Consider the following 19,269-nt stretch of genomic DNA (forward strand, 5'->3'; position numbering starts at 1 on the left):
GAGAGGCATCCGGCTGAGCTGCCCCTCTCTCCTTTTCTGCCCCACTGGGGCCACTGCAGGTGGTGGATGGTACACTGTGTACTCCTGACTCCACCTCGGTCTGTGTCCAAGGCAAGTGCATCAAGGCTGGCTGTGACGGGAACCTGGGCTCCAAGAAGAAATTCGACAAGTGTGGGGTGTGTGGGGGCGACAATAAGAGCTGTAAGAAGGTGACAGGCCTCTTCACCAAGCCCATGTGAGTTCTGGGTCCTGGAGCAGGGGGAGGAGGGCTGAGGGCAGCTGTCCCAGGTGATGAAAGCTTGGGTCAGACTGGGGTAAGCCAGCAGTGCCCTTACTGGAGAGGCCACTCGGACTCTTCCTCTGAGAGTATGACGTTCATGCATTCATTCATTCATTCATTCCTTTATCCATTCATCTGTCAAGCAGAGATGAATGCTTGGTAAGTCCACTACTGAACAGGAGATGCTAGTTAAGGAGATGGCAGAGGGTCATTATGGTCTGTCTAGAATTCTAGAGTGAGACTCACCTGTGTTCAAATCTCAGTTCCCCATTTTCTGGATGACCTTGAGCATGTGACACAATCTTTGGAATGCTGGATTTGCTCATTTATACAGTAGGTATGACATGAATATATTTCCTGTTGTGCTGTTGTGAAGATGAAGGTGTTAAAATGCTAAGCATTTTACTTGGTACATAATAAATGCTCACTAAGTGTTCATGATGACGATCACAAAACAAAACAAGCCTAGAGACACATGTGACAGCCTCCCCATCTCACAGAGGCTGAGACCCTGTCCCCAGGGGTGAGACTGAGCTGAGAACGGCAATAAACAGCAGAGCAGGGGGCCAAGACCAAAGAATTCCCTCTTCCTGGGAGATGTGTGTAGGGTCAGCTGAAGAAATGTCTATAGGTCTCTCCAATTCCTACCTCCAGAGCTGGGGTTCCTGGCTTTCTGAAGTCCAGCATATTCCCTTATATTTTCAAGGGGAATGTGCTCCTTGGAAAGTCCTGACCCATGGTCTGGAAGAATCTGGGGGAAGCAGAGAGTTGAGCAGGGATATGGTGGGCTCTGAAAAGTTGGGAGTCCAAGGTCTAGATGGCTATCCAGGAGTCTCCGCTGCCCCCTCTGGACACAGTGCACTCTGCTGGGCCCCTAGCTGGGCAGCTTTTCTGGGAACTGGGGGCACTGCAAGTGGATGGCATTCATAGGGATCTGAGGGGGAGGCCAAGTGGAGAATTAAAGGTAAATATTCCCAGACTTGCTTCACTGGCTAAATGGCAGATGCCCCCTTTGTAGACTAGTAGGGCTGGTAGGAGCCTTAGAAAGCATCTAGTTTGACCTCCTCATTGTATAGGTGAGGACACCGGAACCCAGAGAGATGAATATGCTTGAGCCACCATGGAGCTGGTATCCAAGGCTTGATCTGGGGGCCCGACTGCAGGGCCAGTGTGTCTCAGAATGGTGTCTGGCCCCAGCCTTGGACTCAGGGACTGTAGACTTATCTTCTTCCCCTCCTCTCCTCCTTCTCACAGTTAATACATATTTAGTGCTTACTGGGTGGCAGGCCCTAGGCCATAGGCTTTAATGAGGTATATGTGATTATGATCTTCATTATCCAGGTGAGGCACTGAGAAGCTTAGAGACTTATCCAAGGCCAACAGCTAGGCCAGTGGTAGGGATGGGTCTGGCTCTAAAACCTTGGCTTTACTTTGCCTTAGGATTTACCACAGTATAGAGGCCCCTGGGTGGACTGTCGGTTGAGCGTCAGACTCTTGGTTTCGGCTCAGGTCATGATCTCATAATCTCGTGATTATGACAATCATAGTTATGGTTATGACCTGAATAAAAAAGGTCGCACACAGTCAGGGTGTGTAACTCTAGATGATGTGGTGACAATCTCATACCGTCTTTCAGTTTGTGTGCCTCCCAACTTCCTGAGGGGCAGTTGAAGCCATCTGCCTAGTCTTTGTTCTCTGCCAGCTTGGGTTTCTGAAAGGGGAATCAGCTGTGACTATTTTGGGAGAGAGGGCCTTACATCCAGGCATCTGTCTAAGGCACAATCCCCTTTTCCACCACAGGCACGGCTACAATTTTGTGGTGGCCATCCCTGCGGGTGCCTCGAGCATTGACATCCGCCAGCGTGGCTACAAGGGGCTGGTTGGAGACGACAACTACCTGGCCCTGAAGAACAGCCAAGGCAAGTACCTGCTCAATGGGCACTTCGTGGTGTCGGCCGTGGAGCGGGACCTGGTGGTAAAGGGCAGCCTACTGCGCTACAGTGGCACGGGGACGGCGGTGGAGAGCCTGCAGGCCTCCCGGCCCATCCTGGAGCCCCTGACTGTGGAGGTCCTCTCCGTGGGCAAGATGACACCACCCCGGGTCCGCTATTCCTTCTACCTTCCCAAAGAGCCTTGGGAGGACAAGGCCTCCCACCCCAAGGACCCCCGTGGCTCCTCGGTGCACCACAACAGTGTCCTCAGCCTCTCCAATCAAGTGGAACAGCAGGACGACAGGCCCCTGGCGCGCTGGGTGGCAGGCAGCTGGGGGCCTTGCTCTGTGAGCTGTGGCAGTGGCCTGCAGAAGAGGGCGGTCGACTGTCGTGGGCCCCCAGGGCCACGCTCCACGTCTGCCTGTGATGCAGCCCATCGGCCAGTGGAGATGAGAGCCTGTGGGGAACCCTGCCCGACCTGGGAGCTCGGCGCCTGGTCGCCCTGCTCCAAGAGCTGTGGCCGGGGATTTAAGAGGCGTCCGCTCAAGTGTTTGGGCCCTGGAGGGCGGCTGCTGGCCCGGGACCAGTGCAACCTGCGCCGGAAGCCCCAGGAGCTGGACTTCTGTGTCTTGAGGCCGTGCTGAATGGGACTGTCCTTTTCTCCTCCTCACTCTCCGCCCCATTGGTGCTGCCAGGGCTCTGGCCAGCTGGAGCCATGGGCAGAGGGCGGTGGCCGGGTGTCAAGGCCATAACGTCACTCACTTCCAGGGACAAGGACCATGGGCAGGGCTAAGAGGTCCCTTCCTCCTCCCTGGCCTGGGCGGGGGAAGCCAAGTGACTAACGCACAGTCTACCTCACGCCCGGCTCCTCCAGGGCCCAGTCTCTGGGAGAGGCTGAGAGGTGCGGGCACTGGGCAGAGGCTCTGGGGCCCAGTTTCTGAGGGACCTGGAGGATGGGCACCTCCCAGGCAGAACTTCAGGGACCTTGGCCCCCGTAAGGGAGGCCACAGGCTGCTGGAAGAGCCATGGCCCAGCAGCTTGGCACCCTCAGGTGGCCCCGGGGGCTCTAAGCCGTTTCTGAACAAGGCAGGTTTCTATGGTGCTGTCAGCCCGCCTTTCCTTTCTGACTGACCAGGACTGAATAATGAAAAACACAATGGCTGGTGTGGGCAGAAACTGGTAGGAGAGTGGGGTGAGGAATAACAAGTCTGGGAAGAGGTTTATGTGTAGGGGGAGTCCGGAGCTTTCTCATCTTCCTTCTACTCCTGACCCTCCGTCAAGAGCTGCCTCTTCTTCCTGTGTTGTCCAGGACATTAGGCTGGGTGGAGGGCTTCCAAGTATGTGCTCGCTGAGGCTTTGCAAATAGGTACTGGAAGTCAATAAGGAGTCTATTGCCTTCTTCAGGAAGGATTGGACCATTGAAAAAAGATGGAAGGGATGATGGATTCTGTGGTGAAACAGGGAGCTTGAGCAGTGGCCTAGAATGTTCTGTGTCACTGGGACTGGGCTTGAGGTTTGGGGCAATGTCACCCTGGGATGGGGAGAAGTCCTCAGTTTCAATGACTCCTTCCTCCAGAGAGGTAGGTATAAATAGGGCTGCTGCCTTGGGCTCTGTGTTGCCTCAGAGAACCTTCAGAGTGGCCACTAAGAGGGACGTGGGAGATGCCCAGGAGGGTTAGGTGCTGAACATCCATATGCCTGGAGGTGGGTCCTTCATCTGGACAGCTACATGTGGTCTGGCTTTGGGCACATCACATGGCATTGCAGTTGGATAATGGGGTTCACTGTTTGCTACCTCAGGCTATGCTCTTTGGGTACACACACCTGTCCCTTCCCTGGGGCAGTGGTGACTCTGGTGCTTCCAGTGGACCTGGCTGTTGTCCTCTGCAGACTGAGCTGCCCAGACACAAAGATAAGTGTGTGGTACATGGCTTCCTTCCCCCAGAGCCTGGCCACCCACTAGGGCTCCAAAAATGAAAGCAGGATCTCAGGTGCCTTGGGGACAGGCTTCAGGAGACACAACAATCAATGACCTAAAAAAAAAGAAAGTCAGAAAGAAAGAAAATCAATGACCTGACCCAGAGGCACTTGGCAGCCACCAAAGGGAACTCCTGTCTATCCTAGAGACCTGTTGGGGCTGTAGAAACCAGGGTGTTTCCTGGCGCTCCAAGTGGGAAGATGTTCTGGGGTGAGAGAGTGTTTGGTCAAGCAGGGTACTTCTTGAGGGTGCAGCTGCTCCCGCACGAATGTGGGAGATTCTGCTTCTGAGTTAGGTAATATGTCCTGGACTTTAGTGAGGTGATACGGGGGCAAGTGTCTTCCCTGAGAAAGGGCCTCAGTCCTTTTATTTGGCTTCCCCTAGTAGGCAGACTCCACAAACCAGCCATTCAGGTAAACCTCTGGGATGGTGCTCTAATCCCAGCCCAGCCCTGGGCTGAGCCCTTGACCGGAACCCCCACAGCAGGGTAGAGGGTGTGTGGATCTCTGAAGCAGAGCTGCAGCCATTCCTGGAGAATGAAGCAAGGAGGTATCTTCCTCCCTGTATAGAGAAACCGTGGGGCTGAGACCATCAAAAGGACGCAGGGCACCAGGGCAGATGTAGACCCCCACTAGCCGACGATAGCACTGCTCTCCGTGCTTGGTGCACCCCTCGGTGAGGAGAGGGTGGCGCGAGGGCTGTGCAGAACGGGCAGGGGAATGGGGAGGGGGGGAAGGGTGCTGCCATCAGTGGGGGTGACTAGTCCCCTAGCAGAGCAGCTTTAGAAATCATTTCAAGGAGAGACGACCTATCTTGTTCCTGACACAAGCTGGGTTTCAAATGCTCTTTTCTGTCATGATTTTTTTTTCTCATTTTTAAAAGAAGTATGACCAAGACAACTTGGGAGGTTTGTCTTATCTTTGACCATCTTGCTAATCCAACCATGTTCTCCAAGGCTGAGCAGAGACGAGCCTCAAGGTACAGATTTCTGGTGATGGAATGAAAAGGTGGTATCTCATATCTATAGAAGACGAGGAAGATTCTGGGGGTTCCAGAGTCTTCGTCCATGGGGTGTGGACCAGTAAGGATCTGGGCTCAGGAGTCCCCTGCCTCCTCTGCCCTTTGTGTGCACTGATTGGAGGAGTCCAACTTTGTGAGCCTGGCCGTGTTGGAGTAGGGGGCTGGGGTGAGCTGAAGGGCTTGGTTGTTCCCAGCCTGGGAGTTGGCTCCCGAAGGCACTAGACACTGTCACTTACAGAGCCCCCCTTTTGTGTTTGGTTCTTTCGCATTCCACGTGCAGCAGACGGATGGAAGGACCTAGGTCCTGGCTGGACTGTGTATACTGTGTATACATGGGAGCTGGCTGCTGCGGGGACAACAGCCTGCTCCTAATAAAGTTGTAAGTATTTAACATCCGTGTCCTGCTTCCGTGACTTCACCTCATTTGCGCAGACATCCCCCAGATCTGCTGAACTGGTCCATGTGCCAGCCACGTGCCAGGGGCTACAGTACCACAGCGACAAGGACAGGCACTGTCTCTGTCCCATGCAGCTGGGGGAGGTAGGGCAAACAGTTGGGAACCAAAGACCCGGAATAGTGGCAGATGTGGGAGGTGCAAGGATCTGTGTACGGACTGTGTATGGGTGGAGTGACCAGGAAGGCCCAGCAGAGGATGGGACATGGCCCTGTTGAGAGGGATGGGAGTCTTTCTGCAAAGGACAGCATGCTAGGGCTTGGTGACCAGAAGGAGCAGGTGTGTGTGCAGGAGGGTCTGAAAGAAGGCCCCTCGGGACTGTGGTGAAGGGGGCAAGGCACAAGAAGAGGCTGGAGGGTCCCTTCAGTGGGGTCTCCCAGGTACCTGCCTTAGGAGGAAATCCTGTTTCCTGATGGAAGGTATCCTCCTGTTTGAAGAATGTTTGCCTCTTCTTAGCTCTGTTTTGGTCTGACAATGTTAGCAAATACCTAAGCAGGGGAGTGGTGTGACACGTTTTAAAGAACATCGACGCGGAGTCCAGAAACTCGCCTTGGTCTTAGATCGGAGATCCTCTCCCGGGACCCCCATTTTCTATCTGCAAAGTGAGAAAGGTAGATTTAATGTTTTAGGGTGCTTCCAGCTTTAACAGTCAGTGTTTCTAAGCACAGTGACGGTTTACACTTTGGCAGATGATTGTTTGGTTTTAGTTTGGGATTCAGAGAAGAACGGGCTTCTTCTCATGCCTTCCCTGCAGGGCAAGGCCATGGAGTAAATAACTTCTTTACAGGCTGATTGTAGACCTGCGGCCCAGGGCAAGGGTGCCCGAGTAGGAAATTGGACAAAGCTTCGGCACTTGATAGAAGGTTCTTGTGGAAGGGGAAGCTAGTCAGAAAAGTCCACTTGACACGATGACCTAGTTGGAGGCCTGGAAGGGACCAGGAGTGTTGATGTCTAAGCTGGAAGTCAGCAGCTTCAAAGTCTTTGTAAACCATCTCAAGACATTTGGCATATTTGGGCTTATTATTTTATTTTTGTTACCCCTTCTGTTTTGTATTGTAGCGACTGCCAGGAAAACCTTTCTAAGGAAAATTCCCACGGGTTGGTCTCTGGGTAAAGGAAAATGGTTTCTCTACTTACAATGCTTCTGACACCAAATGTGTGTGTGTGTTTCCCACGCCAACCAATTTTCCAACTCTCCAGACACCAACTGAGTGTCCTAGAATTTAAATCATTTCTGATGGTAACTAGCTGGAATTAGAATCAGGTTTAAGGGCTCCATCCCAAGAGACTGCCTTCACCTCGGACACTAGTCATAAGCAGTGGGTCCCCAGGCTATCCACATGTCTGATGGACATAGCTACAAAACTGAGTTTTCCCACAGTCCCTGGGGAGAGGTTTTTTTTTGTTTGTTTATTTTTTTTTTAAGATTTTATTTATTTATTTGACAGAGAGAGAGAGAGAGATCACAAGTAGGCAGAGAGGCAGGCGAGAGAGAGAGGGAGAACCTGGGTCCCTGCTGAAAAAAGAGCCCGTGCGGGGTTTGATCCTAGGACTCTAAGATCATGACCTGAGCTGAAGGCAGAGGCTTAACTCACTGAGCCACCCAGGTGCCCTAGAAGGTTTGATAATTCGCTGGGTTGGCCCACAAAACATTTACTTATGTTCAGTGTTTTATTATTCAGGATATGATAAAAGATACAGATGAAGAGCCCAGTGAAACAGGGCAAGGTTGGGAAGGGTCCCAGAGTGAAGGAGTTTCTGTCCCTGTGGAGTTGGGCTGTGTCACCCTCCTGGTGTGTTCATCAAAGCAAAAGCTCTCCAAACCCTGTGGTTTAAGGATTTGGGGGAAGGCTTTCTCATATAGGCATTCTCATTTTTAATGCAATTTCCAGTCCGCCTCCTCTCCCTGGGGGATGGGGGTTGGGCTGAAAGTTCTCAGCTAATCACGTGTTTGTCTTTCTGGCAACAAGTCCCCATTCTGAAGCTATCCAGAAGCCCACCCAGAGTCACCTTACTAGGAAAGAACCACTCCTGTCACTCAGGAAACCCAGGCATTTAGGAGCCCTGTGCTAGGAACCAAGGTCAAAGACCAAACAGAACAAAAAATGCTGCTCGTTCCCTTATTACTTAGGAAATTTAAAAGGCTTTAGAAGTTCAATGTCAGGAACTAGGCGCAGACAAATGTGTATTTCTTATGTTGTAGGAGCTTAACAAATAAAAGAGGAAGGAGCGTAGTCGGAGTCCCACCCTGCAGCCAGTTGGGCGGTCCTTGAGAGCCAAATAAAGTGAGGGGAGAGCATTTCACACTGGAAGCATCTGGAGCAGACCACTCTGCCTGGATTTTTAGGCTTTCTGGAGAAAGAAGGAGTGGTTTCCTAACCTTCTTGGCCTTTGGAGAGAGGCAGGAACCATTTGCTTTGTCATCCATCCTCAGGAGAGGAATGCTTTCTTGCCCAAGTGGGGAAATAACCTCCATAATTGCAAAAAGGTCTTGACTCCCTGGGCCTCACTCCCCTTGCCCAATGAGCCCTGGCCGGTCCCCAGCAGGCTGAGCTGGCACGCCAAGGGCAGCGCGTGTGACCCTGAGAGTCTTTCTGTGACTTCTTGGCTTGCAGCCATCACTGTTGAGTGAGTCAGCCCCGAAGACCGCTGTCCAAGCAACAAATCGCAGAAAAGCAGAAGGTCTCTTTTCAGCCTCTCCAGACACCACCACATCACCCCCAGTGATGGGGTTTGCAGTGACATGTTGCCGGCTCCCCATTGTGTGCAGAATGTTTGGGCAGTGGGGCAGACCCCTTGCTCCCCCAGAAACTCTGCGCTCACTCTTTCTCTCCCACCTCAGCACTTTCTGCCCTGCCCCCTTCATGCTCTACTTGGAAGCCCTTTCTTTGTTTTGTTCTCCTGTGCTCATGGTGGTCAGTAATGTAAATCACATTCCAAGCATTGGCCAGAATGTTGTTGAGGGAGATAAGAGTTCCTGGCTTCCAGAGGCATTCCAAAGAAGAAACAGAACTATTTGTTCCCAAAGGAGAGCTATTTTGGCAGAAAGGGCAAGATAGAGAGGAAGACAGAGGGAATCTCCTCACGAAGAATTGGATTTGGGAAAACGGTGAAAATATGGTCACGTGAGTAGTTGGAGGTTGAAATTTCAGTTGCATCCCTAAGTTGTTACAAACAGTCTCCTACCTACCCCCTTCCCCTGCCCCATCTGGGCCACAGTCTTAGACTGTACACACAATAGTTTAAGCCACTGTGTCTGGGACTTCTGACCAACTGTCCAGATAACCTTGTGGGACTAGGGGTTCTACTGTCAGCAGGGAACACCTCTCACCTCCATCATGGGTGATCTGGCAGGTACTCATGTTGTGGTGTTGGTGTTGAGGATTTTGAGGAAAGAACCTTTGAGAAGCCTAAGGAGATGTACTCAGGAAGATGATGTGCCTCTTCAAGAACCCTTTATGGACTGGGTCTGCAATGCCAAGGGAGTCTGGTCCTGAGACAGATGGCAGAGCCCATCTTCTCTGGAACTATGAGGACCCTTTCTCTGTGCAGGCACTGTTGGAGCCTACAAACACATTTGGCCTTTGTAACCATCTAAGGGTAGACCAATCCAGCCTTACAGATGCTGAAATCTGGCTTTCAAAACATGAAGCACCCTGTGCAAAGCCAGCCTAGTGAGTGGGAGCCAGGATGCAAGAGTGTGTTTGTTTCCTTCCAGAACCAGGCTCTTCACTACTCTGCTGGACTCTCGGAGGCCTTGCCAGCCCCTCTTACAGCAGAGAGACAATCAACTGTTTCTTTTGTCCCGAAAGATTTCTTCAAATGACCTAGGAGCATGTTCTTGAGGCAAGGTTTTATGGTTCCTAAAGGACCTCTTAACCCAAACTTGCTCTGATCCCCATCAGCTCTTAATAGGAAGCCTATTCACTCGATTGCTTATTTGGTATGCTTCCTAGTGGGCCATCTTTGAGGTTTTTAGGGCCGATGTTTGGCTCTTGAAAGCACCTTGCCATCAAATGAGCCCAGAGTTCAAAGAAGCCCCAGAAGCCTCCAATGGTTTGAACTATTTAGAGTGTCAAGGAGGCAGAAAGGAATGACGAGGAGTAAAACTGGAGTCCAGGAATCCATGTCGCTCTTCATTTTCCCTGGAAACCTCCAGAAGTCTTTCTGTTTCCTCCCTTCACTTCCTTAAAATGCTTATTAAGTATTTAAAACAAACAGAAGGAACAAAGAATAAGAAAATGAACCCAAGGGGTGCCTGGGTGGCTCAGTTGGTTAAGCTGGTGCCTTCAGCTCAGGTCATGATCCCAGAGCCCTGGAAATCGAGACCCACATCAGGCTCCTTGCTCGTCAGGGAGCCTGCTTCTCTCTCTGCCTCTGCCTGCCATTCTGTCTACTGGTGTGTGTGCTCTCTCTCTCTTTCTCTCTCTCTCTCTCACAAATACATAAATAAATAAAATCTTAAAAAAAAAAAAAAGAAAGAAAATGAAGCCCAGGTGCTAGTCACTCAGTTCGAGAGCTAGAACATCACCGATACAGCTGAAGCTCCCAGAGGATGCCTGCCCTTCATGCCCCTCCCTTCTCTGCCAGAGTTAACCGTTATCTTGAATTTGGTGTTTATTATCCCCAGCCATTCCGTCAGCCATTCACTGTGTATATCTGCATCCCTAAACAATGCACAGTTTGCTTTGCATGCTTTTCGACTGTACATGTAGGGTAGCACCTTCAACAATTCACTCTCTCTGCTTAAGATGGTCCGTGGGAGGGGTGCCTGGGTGGCTCACTGGGTTAAGCCTCTGCCTTTGGCTTAGGTCATGATCTCAGGGTCCTGGGATCGAGCCCCGCATCCAGTTCTCTGCTCAGCAGGAAGCCTGCTTCCCTCTCTCTCTCTCTCTGCCTGCCTCTCTGCCTCCTTGTGATCTCTGCCTGTCAAAAAAATAAATAAAATCTAAAAAAAAAAAAAAAAAAAAGATGGTCTGTGAGAGTCATTCATAGGGATACATGTAGCACTACCTTACTTGTTTTTCAGTTTGGTATATTACTTCATTATGTGGCTGTGAATGACAGGCATTTAGGTTATTTTCAGAATTTGCTAATACAAAAATTCTGCTGTGAAAATTCTTGTCAATGTTTCCCAGTGCATGTAGTATATGAGAGCTTCTGGGTTGGAATTTCTGGTCCATGGGGTATGTTCTTCAACTTTATCATGGGTTATTTCCAAATTAATCTCCCAAGTGGTTTTACCATGCTCAGGGTTTTGCCAATTTGCCTTTCTTTTTTTAGGAGCTACTTCTCCACCAACTGGGGTTGCTTCCTAATTCACCTTACTATTGGGTAGGATTCACATTTTCTAGTCCTCCACCGCCACCCCTATCACAATTATCAGCTAAGATTCCAGCAGGAAGTAGATGGAACACTCCAGTTAGGATGATCTGAGGAGACAGTAGAATAGAGAAACGTTTCCAAAGATCTGTGTGTGGGATGGAAACCCCAAGAGTTAGTGTAGAACCCCAGGCTAGTAACTGTGGGGCTCAGTTTCCACACTGGCCTTGAAGGGTGAAGGGAGCAATGGTTTTGAGGACCAGAGTTAGAAAAGTTTGTGCAGATGGGGCTGCCCAACAGGAGCTGAGACTTTTGACTGGAGGACACAGCTTCAGTTGCTTTTATCTGTAAAAGGGGAAATAAGAGTACCTAACTTTTTTTTTTATTTAAAGATTTTATTTATTTATTTGACAGACAGAGATCACAAGTAGGTGGAGAAGCAGGCAAAGAGAGAGAGAGGAGGAAGCAGGCTCCCTGCTGAGCAGAGAGCCTGATGTGGGGCTCGACCCCAGGACCCTGAGATCATGACTTGAGCCGAAGGCAGAGGCCTAACCCACTGAGCACCCAGGCACCCCAAGAGTACCTAACTCTTACAGCTCTTGTGTGAATTCAAGTGTGTGAATGTGCTTATTCAATGCCAGCTAGTTATACTCTAAACCGAGAATTAGTTACATTGCATCAATAACTCAAAGAATTTTCATAGTTCTTTCCCAATCTGTGTTGAAATATAAGTAGGTTAAGGATACTCTTCTCATAGTTGTTTCCTTAATGTTTAAAATAATACATGTGGTATCCCCATTTTTTTTTTTTTTGGACTTTTCTGGGACTCTGCCTCCTACCTTTTATCTAGCTCCTCAGGAGTCAGTGTGGTTCTTGCTTCCTGGATGTTGCAGAATGGCTTTTGGGAGATAACTTTCCAAGGTTCTAGAGACTACATTTCTCATTATTTTCCTAAATTTTTACCATAAAAAATATCAGACATATAAAACTTGAAAGAATAGAGTAATAGATAACCACATATCCTCTACTTAGAATCTACCATTATTATTTTACAGTATTTGCAGCAACTCTTTCCTAGAGAGACTTGTTTTTTGGTCAAACCACTTGGAAGTTGCATCTGACACTTCACTCCTAAATACTTTAGCATGCATTTCCTAAGAATAAAGCTAGTCCTTTATTTTATTTTATTTTTTTTTAAAGTTGGCTCCACGCCCAGTTTGAAGCCCAACATGGGGCTCAACCTCATGACCCTGAGATCAAGACCTGAACTGAAATCAAGAGTCTGACCCTTAACCAACAGAGCCAACCAGGGGCCTGAAAAGATAGTATTTTACATAAGTGTGATACCATTATCGTACCTAATAAATCAACAAACCCATTATAGCACCAGATATCCAGGACATACAAATTTCCCCAATTGTCCCAAGAATGTCTTTGTTAGGATCCATCAAGGTTCTCACATTGAATTTCATTCTTTGTGTCCTCATGGTGCCTTTTGAATTGTCCTGTTCTCCTCAGTATTTCTTGTCTGGCTCTTATGTTGCAGCTATTCTACTAGTAGTGAAGCTGTTGGATTACTTGGTTTCTCTGACCTTTTCTGGATGGTCTTGAGGACATTTGGGCTTTCTTCCTGCTGTTCTTTCATTTATGAGATGGATTTCAGCTAGCCTTTTTTTTCCCCCCCCATTTGAGAGCAGTCCTCTATTAACTGGCCAGATTACAAAAAATCATGGTAGATACCTTAGTTCATTCTTTGAATAAGCCTGTTGATCTGGTCTTCCCTGTTGCTAGCATCTCTACCTTCCACAAAATGGGTGGTCTTTTTCTTCATTCCCCTCATAGAGAAGATAATTTGAAGGGCCATAAAAAGTTATTTGCCTCTTTGAAACGTTTTCCAGCTGTATAGACCTCGTGAATCAGATCCTCCATGCAGATGATGCCATATCTACCAAGAGATTGGGCAATCAGTGTGTTATCTGTCAGGGCAATTCACTTCTTGTTGATTTTGCCACAACCATGCTTGTAGATCAATTCATTCACCAACTTCATGTTTGGGTACCCCCATGCTATATGTGGTTCCACAATCCTTAACATGTTACCTGAAGCCTTGTTGAGCTTAACAAAGGTGCCATTGAAGATTTGACGAAGGCGAAGAAGCTGCAACGCCTTTCAAACCTTTGGGTTCACACCATTGATCCTTCTGATCCTGATGACAAATGACAATGTGGGTTCCACGGGTACATAGAAGTTGCCAGCTTTCTTGCCATCCTCTCCATTCAAATCTCAGTTCTGTACATCTGTCTATATTCCTTGTGGTAATGCTTAGCTTTTTCATAGATAAGCTTCCTCCTTGCCTTTCGAAGCATCTTTTGAGCACACTTCTTCCTCAGATGCTTGATCTTCAACTCTGCGAAATTCCTTCGCTTCTTTTTAAGGGTTTCTGGCACAACAGGAACATTCTTTTTCTTCTCTTCCGGACCCTCCATGGTTCTAGCTGGAAAAAGAGGTTCAGCTAGCCTTTTGTTTCCCTACTCTTCTACTGAATGCCAAGATCCCTCTGTCCATGATAATAAGTACCCCATAGACTCTGAGAGTGAAATATAGATAAGTTCTTATTCCTATGAAAGGAATTTCATGTGTCTTCAGCTTTAAGTGGGCCACTTAAATTCAGTGATTCAATCATTTATTCCACAAATACCTGTTTATCTACCAGGTATCAGGCATGAAGAATATCAAGAACATTCTTTTCTCTGCTTCTGTGCTGGGTTCCTTTTCTCTCTCTGGCTGTTCCCTCTTGGTGTTCCTCCCAGGCAAATTTTGCTCCTTTAGCCTTAAAGTGTGGTGCTTCTTGCAGGTCTCTGTTTGGCTCATTTCATCCACTTTCCCTGGGTAAAAACATACTTTCACATTGCTTCAGTTATAAACAAGCATATTGATGGCTCCTGAAAAAAAAAAAAAAATCTACATACTTAAACTTCTCCTGAATCTGTGCACATTTTGAGTCCTCCCTGACCTGGACCCCTACATCTCATCATTCAGTGAGTCACATGATTTGATTCCACTTCCTAATTGTCTTCCTAAATGCCCACTTCCTAAATGTTCCTTTCCACTGCAGCTACCTTACTGCAGGCCAGCCTCATGTCTCACTTGGAGGACATCATTAGACTATCCTTGACAACTCTGGTCCCAGATTCAACCCTTGTCAGCCCTTCCTCCTAGAATGACTTCTAGGCTTAATAGAAGATGCCCCATTTCATGTTCCTCTGGCATCCTCTATGTCCTTCTGACATTGCACAAAGTGTTATCTATCTCTTGGCTTATACTCTAAGGACCTTGAGAGTAGGCCTTAATCGACCTTGCATTTAGTAAGTGCTTGACATACATGTAATAATAACAGCCATCTCTTAGGATAACTATATACAAGTATTATGTTGGGGCTTCACTTGTATCATCTTATTTTTTTTTTAAGATTTTATTTATTTATTTGACAGAGAGAAATCACAAGTAGACTGAGAGGCAGGCAGAGAGAGAGAGAGGGAAGCAGGCCCCCTGCTGAGCAGAGAGCCCAATGCGGACTCCATCCCAGGACCCTGAGATCATGACCTGAGCCGAAGGCAGCGGCTTAACCCACTGAGCCACCCAGGCGCCCCTGTATCATCTTATTTATTCTTCATCACAGCATTATGAATTATATTAAATTATTGCATTCTTTTGTGTATGAGGAAGCTGAGGGCTAAAGATGTTAAGATCTAGCATGTGTTCTTTCAACTTGTAAGTGGCAGAGTTAGGACACTAAGCTCCATATTTATTGAATGAGATATAGAAGAAACCACTTGTCCTGAGGTTCTCAAGAGGCTTACATTTTATAGAGGGATGGGCAGGGATAAGCAAATGATTCTGATGCAGTATGGGAAGGGTTGTAATGGGTAATGGATTATATATCAATGTATATTGATCTTTGGGATTATATAAGAAGAAATTGTGGTAATAATATTCAGTGGCTCTCAGAGGACCTCACAAAGAAAATGGTGTTGGGGCTGGCTCTTGAAGAATGAATAGAATTTGTTAGTAGATAGGAGGGAAGGCCTGCCTCACAGTGGGGCCAGCATGTAGGAAAGGGTGGGAATGTTAGGAATGGAGATAGTGTGGTATGGTATGGTTGAACTACAGAATGCAAGGGGCAGAGAGGTGGAAGAGGAGGCTTCAAGGTTGGGCTGGGGTCTCATCATGAAAGGCCTTCTATGCCATGTTAAGGAGTTTGTGCTTTGTTTTCTGGGCAATGGAGAACCATGGAAGGATTTTAAATCAGATTTTAAAATCAGATTAGATTTTAATTAGCTCACAACTCTGATGAGGTTATAGTAAGCATGGATTGGAATGGGAAGACTGTTGGTAGAAAGACCAAGTAAGAGGCCCCTGCAATAATCCAGACTTAAGACCATGATAGTCTGGACTAGGGATGAAATGCCTAGGTCCCTCTCTCCATGATGGAGGGAAAGGATGACATAAACTCCAGAAATATGCAGCATCAAGAGCCAGTCTTCATAACCGTGTACAGGGCATGATGATGAATGAATCAAAGGAAGCTGCAGATTAATGTTTTCCCTCTCAATGGCTTTCTCTCTTTAAAAGGAAGTATAAAATTAGACCATCCCTGGACACATGGATATGACCATGGAACAAAGGGAGAGGAAAGTGGATATTCTTGATCTCATCTTTGGATTATGTTTCTAAAATTCAGTACTGCCAGGATTGGAAGGGATGGGATGACTGATACTTTTCTTTTTCCTGTTGCTCCTCACTTCCTACCATACCTCCTTACTGACTGCCTTAGTTTCTGGCAAAACAACACCCTACCTCTAACCTTATTATGTTGTGGTAACCTTGGTACTAAGAAAACATACAAGGAGACATACAAGCTTGAAAGGAAAAGGACAGAGTGATCAGAGGAAAAGACAGAGATAGCCCCCATACATTAGTGTGGAAGCAACTGTATGGTATTTCAAATGTATTTAAACATAGGTCATATAAACTGATTTATTTTTTAATATACCCCCTGTATCTTTCAATTAAGCATACATTGTGCATAATATATTTTAATACACGTTTCTCAGGATGGGAATAGCAGAACCATATGTTAACAGAGTTATATTAACTCTAGGGACAATTCCACTGGTTACAAGATATTATGGCTCCATATGTTATCCATAAAGAATCCTGTGGCTTTAATGTGTAACACACTCTATTTTGGATTGGCAAGTGGATTGGAGTCAGGCTGAGAAAAACGTGGATTTTCTGAATGAGAAGGTTTATGTACTGTCTCTGGGTAAGAAAACATTCTTAAAGTAACCTGGGCAAATCTCTTGGCTGCCTAATTTCTACCTGAAATGGAAATTGCATTGGTTAGGCCACTGCTATTCTTTCCACACCATCCTGGGAAAGTTTGACATGTACAAATTGCCTTCGAGATAATTAGATAGATGCCCCATTGCTTAGTGGGAAAGTCTGTCCTATTCCACGAGGCCAGGGCACAATGTCTTAATAAGTCACTTTGTTCTTGTTTCTTCAAAAGCCACCTTTTTATATATGGAAAATCATGGCTGTGGGAGTCAGGGAGACCTAAATTTTTGCCTTGATTCTGCTAAAACTGGGCTCACTGACCTTCTACAAGTGATTTGTCTTTTCTCGGTGTCCCATTTTTTTCACTTGTTAGATGAGGTATTAATAGGATTTGATCGTTAATGGCATGGTTCATTTCAAGCCCTAAGACTCATCAATCCCATAGATTGAAAAAGCTAGTTCCAGGGGAATTTTACAAAGGTTTTTGCCCATCATTTCTTCTGAAACAAAAGGAAACGTATCTTCTGGCTTTATACTTTGGAAATTTCCATGATCCTTCACTCCTTTTGGACCTTTCCCACCCAAAACATGCCTACCTGCTTTTCTATTGGTAGGCAGCCTTTGAAAGGAGTATAAATATTTGAGAAATCTCAGTACAGAGGCTTGTTATTGCCTTTGTGGTTTTCCTAGTCTTTCTTGACTTTGAAAGTAGTTTTGGATGTCAGGGGACAGGAAAATGGTACTGAAATATTTCTATTTCTTCCCTGTAATTATCCTGTCCATGTCTAGACACCCAACTCTGTTTTGAACCCTGCACTGCCGCCCAGTGGGTAGCTCTCATTATTGCATTCTCTTCCTACTGGGCCTTGGGGAAAGAAAGCTGGATACCTTTTGGAAGGTGGGTAAAAATAAGGCTGCTGTGGCTAATCATGGAGGGTTTTCTATATCTCACCCCGGTACTGTTAAGTCCTTATACGTTGTGTATGTTATGTGTGTTTATAGATTATGAGTATTTTCATGTTATATGTTGGCTTATCTTCAGAGTGACTTGATGAAGTGGGTTCCATTATTATTCCCATTTTGCAGATTAGAAAACCAACATTGATAAGTGACAACCAGCTTGGTAGGTTATAGGCCTAGAAACAGTGGGAATCATTCTTCCTGGGCCTCTGATTGCATAGAAATTCTCAATAACGAAGTTTCTGTCTCACCTGCTTTCCCAAGCATCAGAGGAGAATGGACTAATCATTGGACAGTGTTTTCAGTTCAGTCCAATATCTTTGTACTGCAGTGTGTGCTTGGAGCCATGGTGTATAAGAAAGAAGCCCAAGGAAGGGTCCTTACCCTTAAAGGGCCTATCTTTCAGTGCAGGGGGGTTACGTATACATTTAGGAAATAAATAAATAGTGCAGAGTAGTCCAGAAAGTTTTGTAGAAGAGCAGGAGTTGAGATGGACGAGGAGGGCACAGGCTGAATGTGGAGGCTGAGGATAGCTGCGAGAGAGTGAATGTGGGTGGCTTGGAAGGTTGTCTTCTTGAGTAGGCACTATGTCCTTCCTATTCTTTTTCTCCTCCTCTTCTTTTTTCAATATTAATAATTTTTTTCACTTGATTCCAGGCATATTGAATATGGAATATGAAATGGAATATGGAATGCGAGACAGAGCTCAGACTCTAATGGAGAGACTGTAAAATTAACCTGAGAATAGGTACCAGGCAGGGAGAACTTCACCGCCTTCAGGATGATGAAGAAGCTGGCTTGAAGCAGAGGCACTGTGCCTGAAAGGTGTGGTGGCTAAAAGCAGATAAGAACCAGACTGTGGAGGGATTTAATTTCTGCCCAGAAAGTTGGGGATTTATGCCAAGCTATAGCAATGGTGAATACGGTTTCTAAACCGGGGAAATCATATGGGATTGACTTTTTTTTTTTTTTTAAAGTAAGAGAAAGAGGAGAAGATAGAAGGAAATGAGTGAACTCTTTGAAACCAACTATGGAGAATTCTCCAACACCACCACTGCCTTTCTCTACCCACAACCATTCCTGGAGGGATTTAGCAAGGGCAACCATATTGGCCATTAGGATCATGTGGCTTCCCAGATGGTTTAATGTGGTTTTTGTAAGTTTAAGAATGAAGAAATGAAGAGACCCAAATAGAAGCTAGAGATAGAACGGGCTGGTTGTCTTCTATAAGGTTGAGGGTTTTTGTCACTTTCTGAAGCTAAACATGTGACTCGCTCTCTTTTCTTTACTTTTTTAGCTCGCTCTCTATGATAAAGGTCAAAAATTCAAAAAATGAAACAGGCGGCAGGGAAGGGAGAGCAGGAAGCCAGTTTAGTACAGAAAAAGAAATATGAGGAGTTAACAAACTACATGCATGCACAACTCAAAACCTCCAGGCAATATGTACTGACTTATAAAACATGCTTCTTATTTGATATGGGAACTCTTTTTGGTTGAATTTAACCTATAGAAATACACATCAATCAGTGCACAAGAGTATATGTAGATGTGCTAATTACAGCACTATTTGTAATTGAAAAGGAAAAAAGAGGAAAGAAAAGAAGGAAGGAAGGGAGGGAGAGAAAGAGGAACGAAGAAAGAGAGGTAGGCAGGCAAGCAGGCCTTAAATGTCTATCAAAAAGGGAACTATTTAAATCAATTATGATAAGTTTATAAAATGGAACTCTGATCATGGGGCACCTGGGTGGCACAGTTGGGCGTCCCGCTCTTGGTATTGACTCAGGTTGTAATCCCAGAGTTGTGAGCTCGAGTTCCACATTAGGCTCTGTGTTCAGCTTGGAGTCTGCTTGGGATTCTCTCTCCTTCTGCTGCTCCCCCAACTCAAATAAATAAATAAATCTTTTTTAAAAAGTGAATTCTACGTGGCAGTTTTTAACTGTGGTAAAACTATGGACTAGTTTGCTAAAGCTGCCTTAACAAATAC

At 46.6% G+C, this 19,269-nt stretch overlaps 1 protein-coding gene and 1 pseudogene across 1 annotated transcript in view; one reads left to right on the forward strand and one right to left on the reverse strand.

Annotated features, from left to right (window-relative positions):
• ADAMTS15 (ADAM metallopeptidase with thrombospondin type 1 motif 15) overlaps positions 1–10,140 on the forward strand; it is a 30,517-nt gene extending 20,377 nt beyond the window's left edge. The window contains exons 7-8 of the mRNA XM_059185144.1: positions 60–235; positions 2,081–10,140. Of these exons, the coding sequence (XP_059041127.1) occupies positions 60–235; positions 2,081–2,855 (951 nt within the window). The 3' untranslated portion in view covers positions 2,856–10,140. The remainder of the gene's footprint in view (positions 1–59; positions 236–2,080) is intronic.
• Positions 10,141–12,678: 2,538 nt separating this feature from the next.
• LOC131838688 (large ribosomal subunit protein uL30-like) lies at positions 12,679–13,471 on the reverse strand (annotated as a pseudogene).
• Between the last annotated feature and the right edge of the window lie 5,798 nt (positions 13,472–19,269).

The sequence above is a fragment of the Mustela lutreola genome, chromosome 1 (assembly GCF_030435805.1).
Source record: "Mustela lutreola isolate mMusLut2 chromosome 1, mMusLut2.pri, whole genome shotgun sequence".
In the NCBI taxonomy this organism is placed as follows: Eukaryota; Metazoa; Chordata; class Mammalia; order Carnivora; family Mustelidae; genus Mustela; species Mustela lutreola.